At 37.3% G+C, this 19,838-nt stretch overlaps 1 protein-coding gene across 2 annotated transcripts in view; it reads left to right on the forward strand.

The window, feature by feature from the left end:
* Octalpha2r (alpha2-adrenergic-like octopamine receptor) overlaps nt 1–17,712 on the forward strand; it is a 106,644-nt gene extending 88,932 nt beyond the window's left edge. For both annotated transcript variants that reach the window (XM_071701046.1, XM_071701047.1), the window contains 2 exons: nt 85–462; nt 2,755–17,712. In XM_071701046.1, coding sequence (XP_071557147.1) covers nt 85–462; nt 2,755–3,357 — 981 coding nt within the window. In that variant the 3' untranslated portion in view covers nt 3,358–17,712. The remainder of the gene's footprint in view (nt 1–84; nt 463–2,754) is intronic.
* Nucleotides 17,713–19,838: the final 2,126 nt, after the last annotated feature.

A 19,838-nucleotide genomic window follows, 5' to 3' on the forward strand; every position in this document is an offset into this window, starting at 1 on the left:
AGTTAATATTAAAATTAATATCAAGTTGCTACAAAATATAAGAGCATTATTGAAATAAGGAATCCGTTTTTTTTTCTGTTTCAGCTGTCGGAGGACATCGGGTATGTCCTTTACTCTGCCCTGGGCAGCTTTTACATCCCATCCTGCATCATGGTCTTCGTGTACATACGTATATACTTCGCTGCCAAGGCTCGCGCGCGTCGCGGCATCCGGAAACAGCCCCGTCCACGTGCGGTGCCGCCGGAATCGCCTGACATCAGGCAGACCAGCTTCACTCAGAGCACACCGGCAACCGATACTAAGAAGCCTCCGGGATCAGTCATGGAAAACGTTGCCACGATCGAGAACCAGCCGGTCCAGATACCGATTGTCACATGCGACTTCGCCAGTGACGTCAGCACGTCAGAAGCTGATCCCGGTGGAGGCATTAGTATACCGATGGAAGAGAAAGACACGCTGAAGGTAAAATTTTTTATCGTTTCAACAATATTTCTACGTTTGAAATAAACGCAAAGCTTGAAATAAAAATATCACGAAATATTCATAGTTATTAATCGAAGAAATATTATAGAAATATTATAAAAGTATTATAATATTTTGTATCTCGAAATCTCATTACTCATTACACACGGTGCGACATTTCATAGTTTCGTTTTCATATTCAAATCTTTACGGTGAGTGCTTCTGATTGAATCTCGAATAAAATTAATGACTCTAAAGTGTGTAAATCTTCCACAATATTGTGGAAAGCTGTTGACTTTGAATTACGATCGGCGACAATAATTTATAGCAATCTGAAATTTGAGATTGTTGTATATTACAATACAATTTAACAATACACACATAACAAATAAAAATATATGGTTTGTATGTGTTAATTATATCCATGCGATTAAAATATGTATGTGAAGAAAATTTCCGCGAATTTGGGATTGTCTCTCTTATCATATTTTTCTCTATTTCTATTATCATTTTTTTCTTGCACGGACATACCAACACCACTCACTATTATTATACTCTTATCACATATCATCGATATCTTGCGTGGAACGTAAAAATAGAACTAGTAAATCTTCGGAATCAGATATATTTTATATTAGAATACAGTTCGTAGAGAGTTGAATTGGACAAAGATTCCAACGAAAGAGGATATAATATGGCAGCAATATCGCTATCACGAATCAAGATATGCAGTCAATCGATCTACATACGAATTTCTTTTGCCATATATCCCGTCAGATTACAGTCTTTCATCGCTTTTCATAAACTATACTTCGGTATATCTTGATAAATTAAAACTCATCAAGAACATTCTACCGACGACAGTCATATTGCTTTACATCAAATATAGAATTGATAGAGAGTAACTCTCTCTCTTTCTCTCTCCTTCCCTCCCCATCTCCTCTCTCCCCGACACATGGTGAGATATATATATTTCTTCTATCGAAATACGTCAGTCAATATTCAGACATATATGCACTTGTACGACAAAAGATCTATAATTACACATCGAAGTAACTAACGTATTAGAGAGAGTGTTTATCGACATTTTATTAAATAATATCTGTATGAGATAACTCGCATTATGGCAAATGAATATTCACTATTTCCGGATGATGAAAAACGTTTTGCTTCACTCAAGCTCAATACCAAAGCCTTTAAACGTTTAAACTGCGTGAAGCATTTCCTTATGTCGATACATTTGCGGTGAATAAATTGCTTTTTGTATTAAGCATTAAATCACGTTGCAAGATTGGACTCCATTCGTTTGTCAAGATTATGCAGTGGTGTGCACTGAGGAAAATTTGTATGCCTGAGCGAAGTCGCGTTTGTAATTACGTACGAAAATACAGTTTTATGCCGAGGCAGGGACATAATTGCACGGGGATGAGTTTCCCATTCCGACTGTCGCGCAATTACGCGAATTCTCGTTCAAACTTAAGCGCAAGAACACGCCCGCCTTTGTTACCTCGGGCTTGGTATAACAGCTGCATGTCAAAGAGTCTCGTGATAATCCTGCCTGTTCGTATGAAAATCATACATCGCATGTACACAAGAATAGATACGCACGTAACTTGTCATTCTAGTAAATTTCTGACATTTGAAGAAACATGTAGAACTGATTAACTTTAAGTGAAAAGAACGGATGAATAATCTGCTCTTGATTTCACAATCCAATAGAATATTATAATATTCTGTTGCGTTATGTTTCTTTTCTTTTCATAAATTTCCATAATATCACTTGAATTAACTTTTATTTCATATAAAAATTCAAACCTGTGATTGTTAAGAGCTTTTATGGATTAGGAAATTTCGTGGTAAATTTATTTTCAACATACTTGACAAATTTACTGCATATTCAAAATCTTATCTCAAAACTAACAGCCGAGTTTATAACATTGCGTATCTAGAAAGTTGCAAAGAACCTGTTCTAACAAAATAATATGCTCACACAGCATACACTAGACAGTGCTGATATGGCGACTGTTACATCGTGCACGTGCATAAAACATACAGCAATTATTTCTTACGATCGCGCGCCTACCTAATTTTAATTTTATAGAAATTTTAACTAAATTTAAACTCAAGCGAGAAATAATTTTCTATTCAAACTTTGACCCAAACAAAACTTATTTGCCAGTGAATTATAGAAATTTCAGATTCATACATATTTGTGACGACTGTAAAGAAGAAACAAACGCTATTAAACAAACAAAATGTCTAATGTACGGTAATGTACGCATTTTGTTACAGGTGAGTATACCGGTGCCGGCACAAAAGAGCAACTTAAAGGCGACTCTGTCAGTGAACGGGGACGGGCAGTCAGGAGGTCAGAATGTACCGGCGCGATGCCGAGCGCCCAGCGTTGGCATCGACGTCGACATGGTGTCCGAGTTTGATCCCTCGTCATCGGACAGTGGCGTGGTGTCGAGATGCGCGGTGGTAAAACCGCTCAAGCTGCGACTGTGCCAGCCGATCTTCGGCCGTAAACACGTAGGTAAGTTGAAGAGGGAACACGGCGATGCGGGGCGACACGCGGGCAAGGACGAATCCGGCGGCGACGGCAAGACGGCGAAGCAGCGTGATCCAGAGAAAGAGAAGAGGAGAATAGCAAGAAAGAAGGAGAAGCGCGCCACGTTGATACTGGGCTTCATAATGGGCAGCTTTATCGCTTGTTGGCTGCCCTTCTTTGTCCTTTACATCGTCAAACCTCTCTTTCCTGATTTCGATATACCCTCGCAGGCCTTCGTAATCGCATTTTGGCTCGGCTACACCAACTCGGCGCTGAATCCCTTTATTTACACAGTCTTCAACAAGGACTTCCGCCGTGCTTTCCGCCGAATATTGTTTAAATGAGCAATACAGTATAGCGTCGACCAAGAGGGACGCTAGCGATAATTACATTTTCCGTCCTCGGGTATGTGAATATACCGATGGTACTCCGAGGATGTTTTCTCGATCGCATCGCGCGGTATCCGATCTGTTATTCCCGCGTTATCCTCACGTTATCCTCGAGAGAAACTTTAATCATAAGAGGAAGGTGGAATTTTACAATGCCACGGAAACACTTGCGAAAGATGGAATCGGAAATGCGCGAGGAGTTTGCTTGCGACAAGACGGCAAGTTCGTGTTTCAGATCGAAAAAAGTTTTCCAGCTGATTTTTTCGGAATACAAAACGAGCACTGGAAACTGCAAAATCGCACGTGCGAAGAATGAGAGATGAAGAGAGAGAGAGAGAGAGAGAGAGAGAGAGAGAGAGAGAGACGAGTTGATCTCACGTCTCTGAGTTGGTGTATTCCTTCAGAGGGGAATGTTGTCATCTTCCAAAAAACCGACTCCTTTGCGACTATCAAATCAACGTACAACTTTACCCCGAAAACGATGCGAGATATATCGTATTGCAAGTCATTTTACGGTACGCGAGATCCATAACTGACTAAAGAAGAACTTTTTAAAAAAAGTTTTAAAATGTCAAAACGCAAGAAAAATTCTTTTCTACATTATTAAATGATAGAACCAGAGGACGAAAAACTTTATTGAAATAAGAATGAAAATGTTTTAAACGTTTCCATTACTAGAGAGAGCCATTAAACAAGTCCCTTAACGAACAGAATTGAATTCTACTACCTTTACACAACTCACACGGACTTGGTACATGCTGCACGCGACAGATCAACGAAGAGTACGCTGTTCACTTGGCTGGCCAAGGGAACGTAATCTGCCACGCACGGATTACTACTCTCCAACTTGTGACATACCTTATAAACCGAGTCGTTTCGAAGACCAAGAGGCAGCATATCGCTCCTTCCTCTATATTTTTCTTCTACTGGCCACTCTCGTTCCAAAAAGGACAGGGAACAGCAGGAGAAACGTGCCGGCTGATACGGATGACACGGGGGACACTATTTCCGTGCCTAATCTCTTGGTCACGTTTATGAAAGGCATGACAATCCAAAGTTACAACGCAGTATGCACGTGCAGCATGCACTTGCGTAAATATATTCAGTCCCGTCATGGAAAAATAATTAGACGATTTGCAAATTTCATAACGCGCTACCTGAGCACAATGCGGCCGGCTATCGCAGTAGAGAACGCACAATCGCGCAAGATGCAATTTGGTTCGGAGAACATTCAATCGTATGCACGATTGTGTGACGCGTTGCACGTATAATAACTGCGGCGGAAGATAACGGCGCGATCGAAGAAGGAAAGAGAACCCTACGAACACCGTGACCGATCGGTCACGTTAACACCAACCAACGTTAAAGATCGTCGGCAGATCTACTGACAAATAAATGAGGATGCGAGAAAATATATGGTACGTTTCCTACTAATTAGATATTCGCGCGTCGTGAGCCGATATCCGAGACGGCCCCTTTAAACGTTCGGAGTTCCAATTCTGAGTCTTCGATGTTACTTTTAACGAAAGACTACGTATGTATAGAATTTAATAATTCTGTCACGTACGTGCAGGGTATATGGATGCGTGCTGGTGCGCGTGTGTAGCGTGTTCATGTAGTTCATTTCGTACGAAAGCAAGTACAAGAGACACAAAAGTTGTATTTTACAAACAGGTTCCTCTGTCGCAGCCTAACTGTACAGCAATAATAATAATCAATCTTTCGTTCGTTGAAAACGTTCGTTCGTTTGAGGAAGATATCGCGAGAGAATAAATCGGCGCGAAACGATCAATCGCAGATTGTGTCCTCAATCATGCATTGTCCGTACGTGAGTGTATGTAAGGTGTGCGTATGTGTGCGAACGGGAGCGTACGCACACTGTCCAATATGCGATGAATAATCACTTTGCGTCGCAGGGTCCAAAATTAAACGCAAATCTAGATAAAAATAAAACAAACCGTATATAACCGTGCATACACCGGTGCATATACCGGTATTTCATTACTCAATTTTATTCCCCGTCATCGACAAAGACTTTGACCAGCGCTTAATCATACTTGGATTATGTTTGCTCGACACACGGTGGATGTATTCTATACCTGACTGTGTAACAATAACAGAAAAGCGTAACACAACGAACGACAGAATGATCGAAAGCGCGACCGGTTTAATTCTCAAAGGGTACAGAATACATCTGCCAATTAGTGAGACCGCTCCTAAGACAGAAATATTATTTCCGTAAGACGGAAATCCCGTACCTGCCAGCAAACAGATGCTCCTGCGTCAGTACGAACGAGATTCTCGCGAAATGATCATACGCGGAAAAGGGATGCCGCGAGATAGAGAGGAGAGAACGATGTCTCGTACACCTGTGCTCGCTGTTCTGCGGGAACACAACCGAGTAACAATATTCCTCATTTCGTTCGATCAAACTGAGATCTGCACAACCGCGTTCTCCAACGATTCTTCAAGAGAGATCACAACGCGAAATTCCGGGATTTTCCTCTTTCGAAATATCCAAAGAGACGATGTCAACTAACTCTTCTTCGTCGATCTCATGTGTTCGATTTGGCGTGCGAGCGAGCGAGAGAGCGAGAGAGAGAGAGAGAGAGAGAGAGAGAGAGAGAGAGAGAGAAACGATAAGCTCCAGCATCATAAATCCTATACGCCCAATACAGCGTGTACATTAGCGGAAATGTACGCGCTCACGCACGTACGTGACGCGCAATACACCACAACGATAAATCGATAAACACATCTCGCGCGTCTAGTTCCGTGATGTTTAAAGTATGCCTGCCTATGAACATGCGTGCGTACGTGTATAATTCTCGCGTCTCGCTCTCTATCACTTCCTTTCTTACTTGCTGTTTAACTTTCTAAAAGTCCCTCAGGATCTCTCTCAACTATCATTAATATTAACTTTCTCGGTAATGTTACTCATACTGTTTAAAATCTTCAACTTTTATCTATTTTTAATCTTATCGTAATTTGTTAACTATAGTTGTATAGGTAGTAAATAGTTTATTATATTTTCTCTCTATTGTATAATTTCTCTTGCTCTCTCTCTCTCTCTTTCTCTGTTTCTTGTTATTGCTCTTTTTTATTACTTCCACTTTCTCTCTTCTTTTCTGATCCCGTGATGAGATAGGATTGAGGTGATTGATGGGAAAAGGGTAATTCATAAGGATATATAGTAAGTGACCACGGATGGTAGGATACGAGAGAACCAATATGGAACCAATATGGAATTCGTTGATAAGACTGTGGCATTCGTTCAATGGATTATTAGCATAGCCGGGATCAATAAAAACGCGCGTCTCGTCCTTCTTTTTACTGAAGAAAGAAAGAGAAGAAAATTATAAGAGAAGAAAGACGCGTTTCCACACTATGGTAATCGATTGCACGAATATCGCGGTCGTTGGACCGCCGTGGTTATTTGCGTCAGAATACGACAATCGCTATACGACAAATATGTGGACGGAATCGTATGAAATCACGTGTATTCGATGGGAATTTAAACACCACCGCATCAATGCATTGATCTGCAATTTTCATTCATCGAAAAGAAAACGTGATTCTTTCGATGACACTAACATTAATAATAACTGCGTTCTAAAAAGAAGTAAAAAATATTTATTTATTAAATCGGTTGATTGGGGTGTTCCCAATTCACATATTATATTTTGTTCGATGGAAACATTTTCTCTTGACTAACGTGATTTAATGTTAGGTTTTCTCTCATTGTTCTTTTCTCATTACTCAAATAAAAACTTTTCAATTTCCATTTATCACGGTACAAAATTTTAGAATTCAAAACAAAAAGATCTTTTGATATAATATCACACACTCTAATACGAGATTAACTGTTTAATACAGAAATTAGTAAATTTATCTCACGCAAGACATATGAGTATAAAATAACTAATGTATAAAATGCTACTTTTCTACTTAATACACACAATTTTTTCAGTCATTTTATTTTGTGTGGTTTAAAAATCACATTATCGTTTTTATGTATAATTAATTCTTTTTTCTATTATTATAATTCTAAAGTGGTTATTATGTTATATAGATACTGTGTGTTTATATAATTTGCTACTTATTCTTAATAAACCAGAGAATTCTGAGGATAAAATTTTCTGATGTGAACAATTAGTATAGTTATAGCATAAATCCAAGGAATAATTGAACAAAAACTAAAAATATTTTACGTAAAATACTTTAGTCTTTGCGAATCCTAAACGGGCAGAGACAATTATTGAGTTATGCTATAATTATACGGTTAATTCCGTTGATTATATCGAGAGCGAGATACGAATATAGACCCTGATTTGAACGAACTATACGAATGAGATAATATTATAAGTGATTTTAAGCATGTAAGACATTAGCGAGTAAAATATAAATGGCCGTGCAAAAAAATAGCGCAAATCATTAAGATTGAGATAAATGTAAGTAATATGTAAGAATTATAACCGTTTACCAATTGTCATCAATTAATACGTGTAACACCAATCGCTTTAGGCGTGGTGAAGATTTTTTGCAAACAAGTCTTTCGGAAAATCTCTATGTGTGTCAGTTATCTACTTTACGTAAATGATGTTCTCTAAGCAGTGTAATGTACAGTTTCGAAATTAAGCTATCATAATCCGCGTGAGAGCCATAACGATCGCAACGATTTACGTATCTAATTCCTATGATCATTTCGGTTACACCCGTGCAGTCTGATTTTAATATGGTGCACAACACGCCACTCGCGAGGCGCTATACGATACAATGCGAATGCACTCGAAACCGACATACATTGTACACACGTGTATATTACATTTATATATATATATATATATATATATATATATATATATATAAAACTCTGTTATTACTATTACTAATATCCTAACTATTAATTAGATATTACTAATCAAAGTAGGGATCTAACGATCGATTCTATCTGTTATTTCCAATACGCCGACGACGATGGTCCTCACGTTGCGTGAGATCGTCGTTACATCCCTCTCGCTATCACACGTAAACCTACAGAAAGCTAGGCAGAGAGATCGCTTTGAATTTTCCCAGGAGGAGAGGAAAAGAATTAATGCTGGTCCGCACCAGTTCGCCGACTTCGAGCCGTCCGTCCCAATTGCGAATAACTCGGTGGGACGGGAAAGTTTATTCTTCGGAAGAATGAAAAGGGACGGACGATAAAAAGCGTAGACATCGCGACGGTGAACGAGCTGCGATCGTTTTCCCGGGAACACAAATCTCGAAACTCAGACTTCATTTGCCCAATCTCCCTCTGTGGATTTCCGCCGAATTAAAACGCGGGCGCACGACGCGCGGCCTTAGAGCGCTCGCGTCGTCATAGTGCGCGCCCCGCGATTTATTACAATCGCGGAACAATAAAACGGCGTTTTTATCTTACGATCGAGGCCGCGCGTGCGGAATATCATCGTTGGTCCGCGGTCGCTATGATTTCTTTTTATTTGGCACGAATTTCCAAATTTTCGAGAGAAGCGAACCGCATCGACTTTACGAAGAAATTTTTATAGTTATGTGACTCGGGTACACACACACACACAATACGCACACACACGCGCGCGCGCGCGTGTGCATGTACAAATGAGAGACGACGTTCCGGATTATTCGAGTGTGAAGAAAATTCGTTTTGCTGTAGTTGTACGCACGACAGTCGATTCACTGCAGAATAATGAGAAATGTCACCCGGAAGAAAAGAGAACGTATTGTTCGCTCGCGTAGGCCAACCGTGTTAAAATTACTCCCTAATAGTTTTAAATTACAATAGTTAGTTTGTCAAATAGATTACATATATCGGTATATTTTTAATTATTCCTAGAAAAATATTATTGCATTCATTTGTCAGTTTTGTCAACACGGTGAGATAGGGGAAAACTTTATATCATATAAGAATTATCTAACCAACCGGTAACGGTGTAACGGTGAAGTTATAATGATAGAAACCATTAAGCATGTTTCGTAGTAAAACAAAATAACTGCCTGTGTTTCACAATTAAAGCTGCAATTACTTATAAATTACGATTGAACTGTACATCAGATGGAACTGATGAAAAAGAATAATATATAATTATTATCTGGCAGATTAATTAACTCGATTTAACTGATCATTGCGTCAATTTTGCATATTGGATTGACATGAATCTGTTATATACTTATGCATTACGAATAATTTTAGCTCGTATTTTACCATATCTTTTTAAATGTTGCTCATGCTCGTTACGAAGAGGTCGTTTGTGTCAACCGAGATTTATGTTCCCGTCATCGCCTCGCCAGATTTATGTGCTCGTTGGACGACTCGGATCCGAAACGAGCAATCGCGATTACCATGCGGGTGCATTACGACGAATTCGCGCGCCAGAGTCGCCGGCGGATTTTTACTCTATCGATGATATTGGAGCAATGAAATCACTGTGATATCACTAAAACGCTTTCAAAGTGTGCAATGGGATTGAGAACGACGCTACATGAAACTGGCATGGACGAGAGAGAGAGAGAGAGAGAGAGAGAGAGAGAGAGAGAGAGAATGTGTGTGTATGCATGTTATAAATTGAGAGAAAATAATAGGAGAGAGAATGTAGAAATTTACGCTATCTCGATTACTGTGAATTATTATAAAAGCGTATATTACATGTATAACACACACACACACACACACACACACACACACACACACTGTGTGCGCGCGCGCACAGACAGAAAGACAGACAAGAGTGCGCGCAAACGTACGAACGACTATATAGAGATATTATGAAACTTGTATTATTATAATCGCGCGCGCGCGCGGGAGAATCTATACATATATATATATATATATATATATATATGTTGAAGACTAATTTATATACTATTATTGTCGATATTATATCATTAAAACTATCATATTGCAGTTACTATCATCATCATTGTTAGTACTCACTATTATCGATGCAAAAGTCCTATTGTCTAATAGCGTTGATTATCTGTTATAGAGAATGAGAGTATAATGTTACAACAGAGATAAAAACAAAAAATTACGAATATAATTAATAGCGCTATTTATGAGAAAGGTTTTACTATGTAAATAGAAATTAATGCGCCGGGCTGCCAGCTAATTCTCCATGTTTAACACGAGTAGAGCCGAGAGAAACATGGAGAAAATTGGCTTTAACCCGTGGGCGACTTCTGATATAGGGCTTAAAATTAGATGTTATAAATATCAATTTCCCAATTAAAAGATCGAATATTACGACAGTCCATTTAATGGGAGTTCTATAGAGACAATAGCGACCATGCGTTACAAAATTTGATGCTAGGTCGGCAGAAAAGACAAATTCTAAGTGTGTGAAACAACTAAAACTTCGAGAGCACGTTTAGCGTTCCTAGCTCCTCTAAATTGCCAGACATTCGTATCAACTATATTGGTTGATATAAATAATTTCTTGAATCTCCCTTCCTCTAAGTCTAAAACTTGAAATTACACATATCGTTTTACTTTCTTTTTAATTTCGTAATGTCAATATATATATATATACAAAAAAAATGTTTTAAATTAAAATTTCTCTCTTAATATATGTATATATATTTATTCATTTATTTATTTAGATTTTAATTTAAAACATTTTATTTATTAAAAAATTAAAAATATCAAATACATACTATAAAATATTGCAATTTAAAAAATTGTAAAAAGACATTATAAGTTACAGAAAAATAATAATGAATAATCATCGCAACGATATGCTTTCGCATCTAGAGTGCAAAGAATTTAAAGCGAAATTTTCAAGTGACAGCATTCTACATCGCACAAGAAAAAGACACACGAGTGTAGATCTTAAGATCTCTCAGGTCTAATTGTATGGTTCGATTGTGAAAAGTTTATGTTCTTCTTTTTAGAGACAGTTTGTTAAGCTCGCGCCACACAATATATATTTTCTTGTCAGTTTTTCCTTGTCCGTTGTCTTTGCAGACTGTAATGCATGTTATCCGGCATGTTACGAAACAAGGGTCGCTGCAAATTTGGCGTCGTGGAACACAGACGCGTGTGATGTGATTGATACAATGCGATTATGTAGATATTGTAGATTGTAGATGGAGAATGAAAAGAAGAGCTCGCACGATTGTTACAACCGGATCACGCTAGTTACACGTGGCAAAACACGCGCGGGAAATAGCATGGCATCTATCATCGAGTGGAAAAGCAAGCGATGCGAGTTGTAACAAGCAGCATGCATGATTTACTTGCACTCTGCAACGAAATACGCTACCTACGTAAAGAAAACACGTGCGGCGCGGACTCTAACGAATATATTCAAACGTTGCAAAATAGCAGACCTCATTAATGATTTATGGCCGTTTTCATATGTTTGTGCCTGTGGATCTCGCTCCACGCAGTGTAGTATGCTATTGCCACCCAAGCTACAAATACAATCGAGCTTGGAAAACTGAACAAACTTTCGAGGTCCGAAACTCTGTGCACAGAAGGAGTCGCGTTTTGCGTCATTGTAGCTTATTACACGTTACCTTGCGTCTTACGCAATAAGGTGACGATCGCGGTATGAGCTATGAGCGTGTCTGACGAGTATCGATTCACGAGCATTATATCTATCATTAGCATTATATCAGGTAGCATGCATTTTTCAGCGATACGTTTCGTCTTTAGTCAATCTCGACGTTACAACGATTCCACCGTATGACAGCAGTCATCGTTACTAACAATATGGTTGCTAGAGACTTTCCGCGATAGTCGATGTGACAAACGCTGAAGTACCATGAAAGATAGTGTAAGTTTAAAAGAGTATCGCTATGCTAACATCATAGTTGTTTGCATCAAATATTTCAACGTTTTCGAATAATAGTATTGTAGAATAGTATTGTATTTTAAGAATAGTATTTCAAAAAAACTTTTCTAATCTTTTCTTACAAAACAGATGTACGATTGATTCCTTCAGTCCTAATATTTTTTTAGATTTCTTTTTTCATTTTCTCAAGTTAGTGTGAAAAATCTTTGTTACACCCTTGGTCTTCAATAGTTACATCTCAACCCATCAATGGTAAATCCTTGCTCAAATAAAGACTTCGAAGCATTTCAGAATAAAACCATTGATCATTACAAGTAATGCGGCCAGTCTCATTTACTTAATTAATATAATAACAATTTCAGAAATTTATTAATAATGTGAATATATTTAAAAACAAATTATTATTTTTCCAGTACATAAAACATTTAAAACAAAAATAAATGTCGTATATGTACATGTATAACTTATTACCTTTTTATACCGAACCTTCTATGAAAATATGTTGAATATTCTATTGCTTAGTTAAATTAATATTAACAATATTGAGATTAAATCAAATATTTCATTTTTTGTATTAAAGAAAAAGCTGATCACTTATGAATCGATATCGCCGATACTCGTCGCATTTCGCGCGAGACCTCCACGATCGTCGTATAATCGTATCCGTATATGGATTCGTTGTAAATGTAACGTCGACAAAAACCTACCAAGTACCTAAATATTCCAGCAACAACAAATAAATAATGCTTGAACAATCAAGAAATAAATCGTTGTGCAATACGAAACATCTATCCGAGCATTCTCTTCTCAAGTCCGTTGACCTCTTCTACAAAGGTGCGCTCCTCTAACTTGTATAATACGGCAAAAAGATATGCCTTATCTTTTCCCGAATTCTTAATTTTATTTACGAATCATCACCATTTAAATATGACTCCATTACCTACATGTCATCGTGGATTAACAAGGTGTAGGACTTGACAAAGGTTTCGAGAAGCCTTTGTATCGTTTGTCAACAATACGTTCTTTAACATTCACTCGAGTGTGTGCTCCGAAATTACATCACCCGCGTTGTAAACGCCGTAAACGTAGCTATCCATAAATAATAACGATTAAATGTACACTTCTCTCGACACTTTCGCTTATTGTTAGATAAATATCTGCACCGTTTTACTTGTGATACATTTCTAAAAATGTCGTGTTATCGTTAAGCTTCCAAAATCTTGCGACTTAAAACTGCATGTTTTTATAAGAAACAAAAACTACAAGTATCACCACATTTACATGTAAAACGAAGAATATTGGCATAATGATTTACAGAAATTATTTTTTAAGCATTTAAGCAGTTAAAATAACAAAATATAAATTAATACTTGTAATTGAAGGCTTTGCAGTTCTAAATCGCGAGATTTTTGCAAATTAATGATGATACATAAAGCTAAATTAAGCTATCGGGCACTGTTTGTGATACAAACTTTTTACGTTAATTATCTTTAAAAATTAAGATATAATTTTAAAATATAATCACACATAGATAACATGAATTTTGAAAGTATTAATATGTGAATTCCGCAACATCTTGTAATTTATTCGACACATGCGTACTGACTCTTCTGATAACAGCATATATAAAATTGTTTTGCATCGCGTTTTACATTACGCCGCGAGACCCAGTTTACAACACCGTCGAAATCACGCAAAAGATTCAAATCAAATTTAAAGCCGCTAACACAACAGAATAATGGGATTCCGTTTAGCGAAATTTACGCAGTAAAAGCTGTAAAAAGTTTTCCGCTTCGTGTCGCGTGCACCTATACATATAAACCCACTACATGCAATACCCACTTTTTGTTTCATTACAATAATCAATTTATTGTCACGTAATAGTCAAAACACGGCAGCACGCAATCAAGTTTTCACAATGTGATACTCTCGTTCATTATGGACTTTGTAAAAGATAAAGAAATATATAAATGTGTAAAAAAATCGCTGCTTTACTAATGCGAAATGACATTCGGCAGAAAAGCGAAAATATCGAAATATATAAATCTTGTTATTTCTTCAAAACTGTCGGTTTCAGAGATATGTTTATTTCACATTTCTCTCTCTCTCTCTCTCTCTCTCTCTCTCTCTCTTTCTGTGTCTGTTGTCTCTCCGGGTAAAATTAAATTAAAAAGTCTATATACGTACAGGGATTACGGTCTATCCTATTCCGAGTTGTCAGCGAGATGATACTGGCGTTATTCGACGCGCGTACACTTGGACCCGCGTGCACTGAAAAAAAAGCTGCTCTATCTTCGTTCGTAGTTAATTTACATCGTGCGCGAAACGAGAGGAATGAACGAGCATATGGCGAAGCTATATGTCGAAGAATACGCACGGCTGCTCTTCAAACCACATGCATATGTTATCCTACGCACGAAAAACTCATTTTTTCTTTTTTTACCGTATGGGCATCTCTGGATCTCTTTAGTTTCGTCGGAAAATTACGAACGAAAATTACGAATAGTGGAAAGAAAATCAACAATAACAAGGCACTTTATTTCAACCATGAACGTCGCGCGTCCGTTTAATAATTATGACGATGGTCGTAAATAATTTCTAGGGACAAATGTACACAGCAGCGCACGCGCGCACACACACACGCACACACACACACACACACATGCACATACATATACACATATAAAATATAGATATATAATTCACTGAGAGTAAAATATGTTTTAAGAGCACCATTGACGTTCCGCTCCGTTTTTCGTCGTACGCAATTATAATCGTATCATTTTTACGGTGCATACACGAGTAAATCACTGGAATGAAGAATTGGGCACATAACAAGCATACACATTACACAATACATACACATACACATGAATGCATATACACCGCACGAGACCGATGCACACATGCATAGAAATGTATACAAAATATATATAATGATCGATAACGCTCCATTTCCAAATAAAAACGCCGTCTCTCTCAATGCACAGGCGCGGAATTCATTTTACGTCAAATTTGAACTATAAAAGTCTTCCATTCCTTCCTCGGCGTGTATTCGTCTGTGTCTATATATTCGGCCGACTAGTTACGAACACACGGGTGTATTGCGAACCGTAATTAGTAAACAGAGAGAAGGGAAAAATGAACGGAGCCGTTCGTCGTTCTCGCCGCATTTTCGCCTAACGAACGAGGGAACAGGTCGAGCAATTTGTATCGCGAAAGGCCATGAATTGGTCGATATCGCGAAACAACTAACAATTTATCGAAATCCCGATGCTGTAAATCAAATGTACTCTCTATTTAACAGCAATTTGTACAGCGAATAAATTCTCTTATTTTCATCAAAATTGCTTATCATTAGAAAAGAAAACGTATATATATCTATATATATATATATAAGAATTCGCATAATGCGTTTTATATAATGTGTTCAAGAAAAGATATGCTTATATACATATAACTGCTGATACAAATAATGATTGAGATAAAATATGTACAATAACGCGAAAGAGCGATTATTGTGAAGGAATGCTCTTTTCGCGATTTAAAGGAAGATGATAAATCGAGAAATGCAACGCAACTTATATTATTATGAAAATACATAAATAGAATTTTCATTCCTCTTGCGTTCCTATTTCTCTTTAAACGTGTTTATTACCGCTGGTACAGACTTATTTACTGGAAACGAAACAAGTTCTGTCTTACACAACGGACTTAATTGTGCCCGGGAGCGATCGGAGGACCAATTTGCGCCGTCAAGAAATTTGTGCGAAATTCTCGCGATAGTAACGCATTAAAGCTTTTATCCACTTCGACGATAAACCATTTCCGCGCAACTTTTTTCAACCATCTTCTCTCGTTTTCATTTATATAGCAAAAGACTTGCACATCTTTCACTACACAAGTTCAGCCTCTCGAGAGTGACCTTTTACAATCCAAGTTTACGCGAAGATGCGACACAACACGAAACACAATAGTCGAAATTACGCACACACGTAACCGAAAAATATCGTAAAGTCAAAATATGATACACATTCGAAGGGACTCGGGTGATACGAAAAATGCTCCTTTCTCTTTATATGAAAAACGACGAATAATGAAGCAGGGGAAAAAAGTTCACCCTCCACGCGTCACATAAATTTTTACGGCGCGGCGGCCTGCTCATAAAAGCTAACGTAGTTAAAATTTAATGGTAAACGCGTGACAAAAGTCATAAAAAGTGCCAGCGTTTATCTTAGCGGCTATCTCTTTATCATTATATTTATATGGGTTATAGTAAAAAAATCATATAACGAATACATCACAATATACATATATTTCGAACGATGCGACGAGAACGATGACGAAAGAGCTCAATCCGGAAACGGTGAGAATGAAGTGAAACATTTGGATCGTCGCGAAAGACTGATTTGCATGGGTTTCTCGATCCGTTCACTCTTCTCGCGATAGAAGAAGAACTATATTTGCAGTATCTGAAGATGATTCAAATCTTTCTCGCGCGCTATACGCATGCAAATATATAAATATTATCAAAGTGCGGACTGTGTCCGACAGGAACGATCGAAAAGAAGTTACGGAAAGAAAGAACGCGATAGGTTTCGCAAAATATGAGTAAGAAAATTTTGAGAAAATGGGACAGGTGTAAGTGAAGAAGAAAGAAAAGAAAAGAAAGAGAGAACATACAAACGAGGGAGAAAGATATGCTTTGTACGATATAAATATCCATAGCACACGCAGGTCCGCAATAGCGATAATAATTTTTGTATTTAACAAATCGACCGTATTAAGGCGTGTATATTCTACTACTCGTATAAGTTCGTTACATATTAAAAAGAAAAATCATAAAAAAAGGTGGAACAAATCGACCAACGAGAAAAGGCGGAATCGTTGTAATACTACGTAATAATGTTATAAGACGTTAAATCGATGGAAATGCGGCTGAGAATGGCCGATGCGTTAAATAAAATACATTTTTTTTTAACACACAATACTTCTCTCTCCGAGCGAGTATCCGTACTCTTCCTTAATAAACGCTTAAGTAAACGGATGGAGAAAAGAAAGAGAGAAAATAAGGAAAGAGACGAAGAAGTAAACTGTATGTGTATGCGTGCATGTATGCGTATGAATGATAGCGTTAGGTGAGAGTGTTGGAACGAGAAGAGAAGAAAGGGGGAAAGAAAGGCGGGTAATCAAAGTATTTCAGCGATGACAAGATGCACAAGATGCGAGAATGGCCGAATAGCTTTACTGATCTACGTACGTTCGCCACACACACATACCTTGTGCTCAAATCGCATGTTCTCAACAGTGCACCAAAAAAACGGGCGATCGGTCGATCTCGACATGACTATTGAACGTGCGAGATATGTAAACCGAACGCCCGTTATGAGCGGGTATGCTACGAAGATCAAGAAACAAGAGTAAACTATGTATACTGACATTAAAAATCTATCAGTACACTATGACTTGATTTTATAAAAAAAAATGATCAAAAGAGCTCTCAACGTCTTATTCTTTACCGGTCTACCACTCCCGCTTAATACAGCTGTTCTTATCCTAGAGAAATTACGATCCGTTAAAAGAAACGAGTCAAATGGAACTTCCGCCGGAAGGTAAGTAAATTATTTAATTACGAAACTATTCTCATTGTCGAAAGAAATTTATTGATTCGCTGCGGCCACTAGGCTTTAATCCGTTTCGTCGATAACCGATTATATTTAATGCAGGGGGATTTATAAAAGCTTACGCAAAGCTCCTTACGGTAAAGATCTTCTAACGAAGTTTCCAACTGGCGAAACTTCCTAAGTCCGATAATTACGTGCAATGAAAACACGACGACAAATTATCGGTATATTCTCTCTCTCTCTCTCTCTCTCTCTTCCCTCTTTCCCCTTCTCCCCCTCCTGCTCCCTTTCTCTGCGCAGTATTTGCATTTGTCGTTAATACAAAATTTTCACATGGTGATCATCCTTAACAATCAGATAAAAATATAGATATTTGAAATTTTCGCTAGTAAAGTGGAGTAAATATGTAACGGTCAGCCGAGTTCTCGTTACGCATAGTATGTCAGTGGGGAACACTTTCTTGTACGTTTCTCTCAATCTCCTGTGGGATACGTCTCAATTACGCATTTCAATTTGGAACACCTAGTTACTTTGACAATGCATTAAATCGTCTTTGAAACCGTTCAGTGATAAACGTGATAAACTAATTGGAAGACATGCGTCTGTGTGTATGTGTGAGTGATCGTATTTCAATCAAATCAATGATATATTGATATGACTAAACATCGTTAGATTCCAAGAAACCGGTTAAAACTGTTCAATCAATCATTTACACCAAACTTGTGATGTAGGTACATTTTCTTCATTTGTTACAAGCACGGATTATTATATACGTATAGAGTAAATATATATAATACAACGTATTTTCTTTCAACTATAGATCATCATTAGGAAAGAGAGAGAAAAAGTCTAATTTAAAAATAAAATAAAAATAATACCTCTTTTTCGCAAATAAAATAATCTTATTTTTAATTTGCTTCATATAACAAAATTTTAATTTAAAACCTTTTGCGTTGAAGGCTTTAATGTTGCAAATTACAAAATTATCATGTTATTGAAATTAATCGTTAGATAAAATGTAACAAAAAGTGAAATTAAATCAGATATAATATCAGATTCTTGACGATTAAAACGTTATCGTTTTTATTTTGCGTATTGTACATAAATTTATTTATTTGCAAAATTTTAGAAAGACGAGATCTGAGCAAGAATGTTTCTTATTATTTATGAAACTTGAGATGAATATCATCGTAATAGATAGGGAGAAATATGTGACAAGTCATCCTTGTGCTATTCCTTGCGCACATACTCATCGTGCGCAAGGCTTAATGTCGTCTACATCATAATAACTCAGAGTATGAATACTGAATTCTCGTTTCGACGATATGCACTTCCGATCAATGGGTTCTCGCTGTATTGCGCGATCGCATCGCGCGTGCATGACGCAAACATGTCCAAAAGAACGAAGACGGAACGCTGTTGTCGTGAAGATTGTAATTAATCAATATCAATTGTCAATATATAGTTCGCGGCAATGGCAATCGAGAGAATTGAATTTCGCTCATCGAACGGAGCTCAAGTGTGAAATCAGGAATAATCAATTTAAGCACTCAAGAGCTTAGCTCGCTAGAGCTCGTTACAGCTATCGCTATATCGTGTGAAAGTCAGTCACATAGCTGCAAGAGAAATTCTAATTACGTTCACCTATGATTATTTTATCATAAATTCACATTTATCTTATGGTATATGCGATTTGCGATCGTTCGTATGGCGTTTAAAATATTAATTGTGCGAATTACGAAGTAACTTACGAAGACTAGCCAGATGATAATCCGCACGACGTATCACGTATGTGGAGAATTATAGCAAAATTGATAAGTGCATTTTTAGTAATTATTCATCGTTATTGTATATTAATTAAGATCTTGGGAAGTAAAGATAAGTCCTTGCATACAGTATCGCATTATTCTTTATCGATCAAATTTTTAGTATAAAAAACAAAGCTTCCTCTATGAGGAAGCAAAAATTTAAATCTATATATAAAAATAAGTAAAGAAAA

The sequence above is a fragment of the Temnothorax nylanderi genome, unplaced genomic scaffold, assembly GCF_030848795.1.
Source record: "Temnothorax nylanderi isolate EJ_2023f unplaced genomic scaffold, tnyl_v1.0 TNYL_tig0024_pilon, whole genome shotgun sequence".
Classification (NCBI taxonomy): Eukaryota; Metazoa; Arthropoda; class Insecta; order Hymenoptera; family Formicidae; genus Temnothorax; species Temnothorax nylanderi.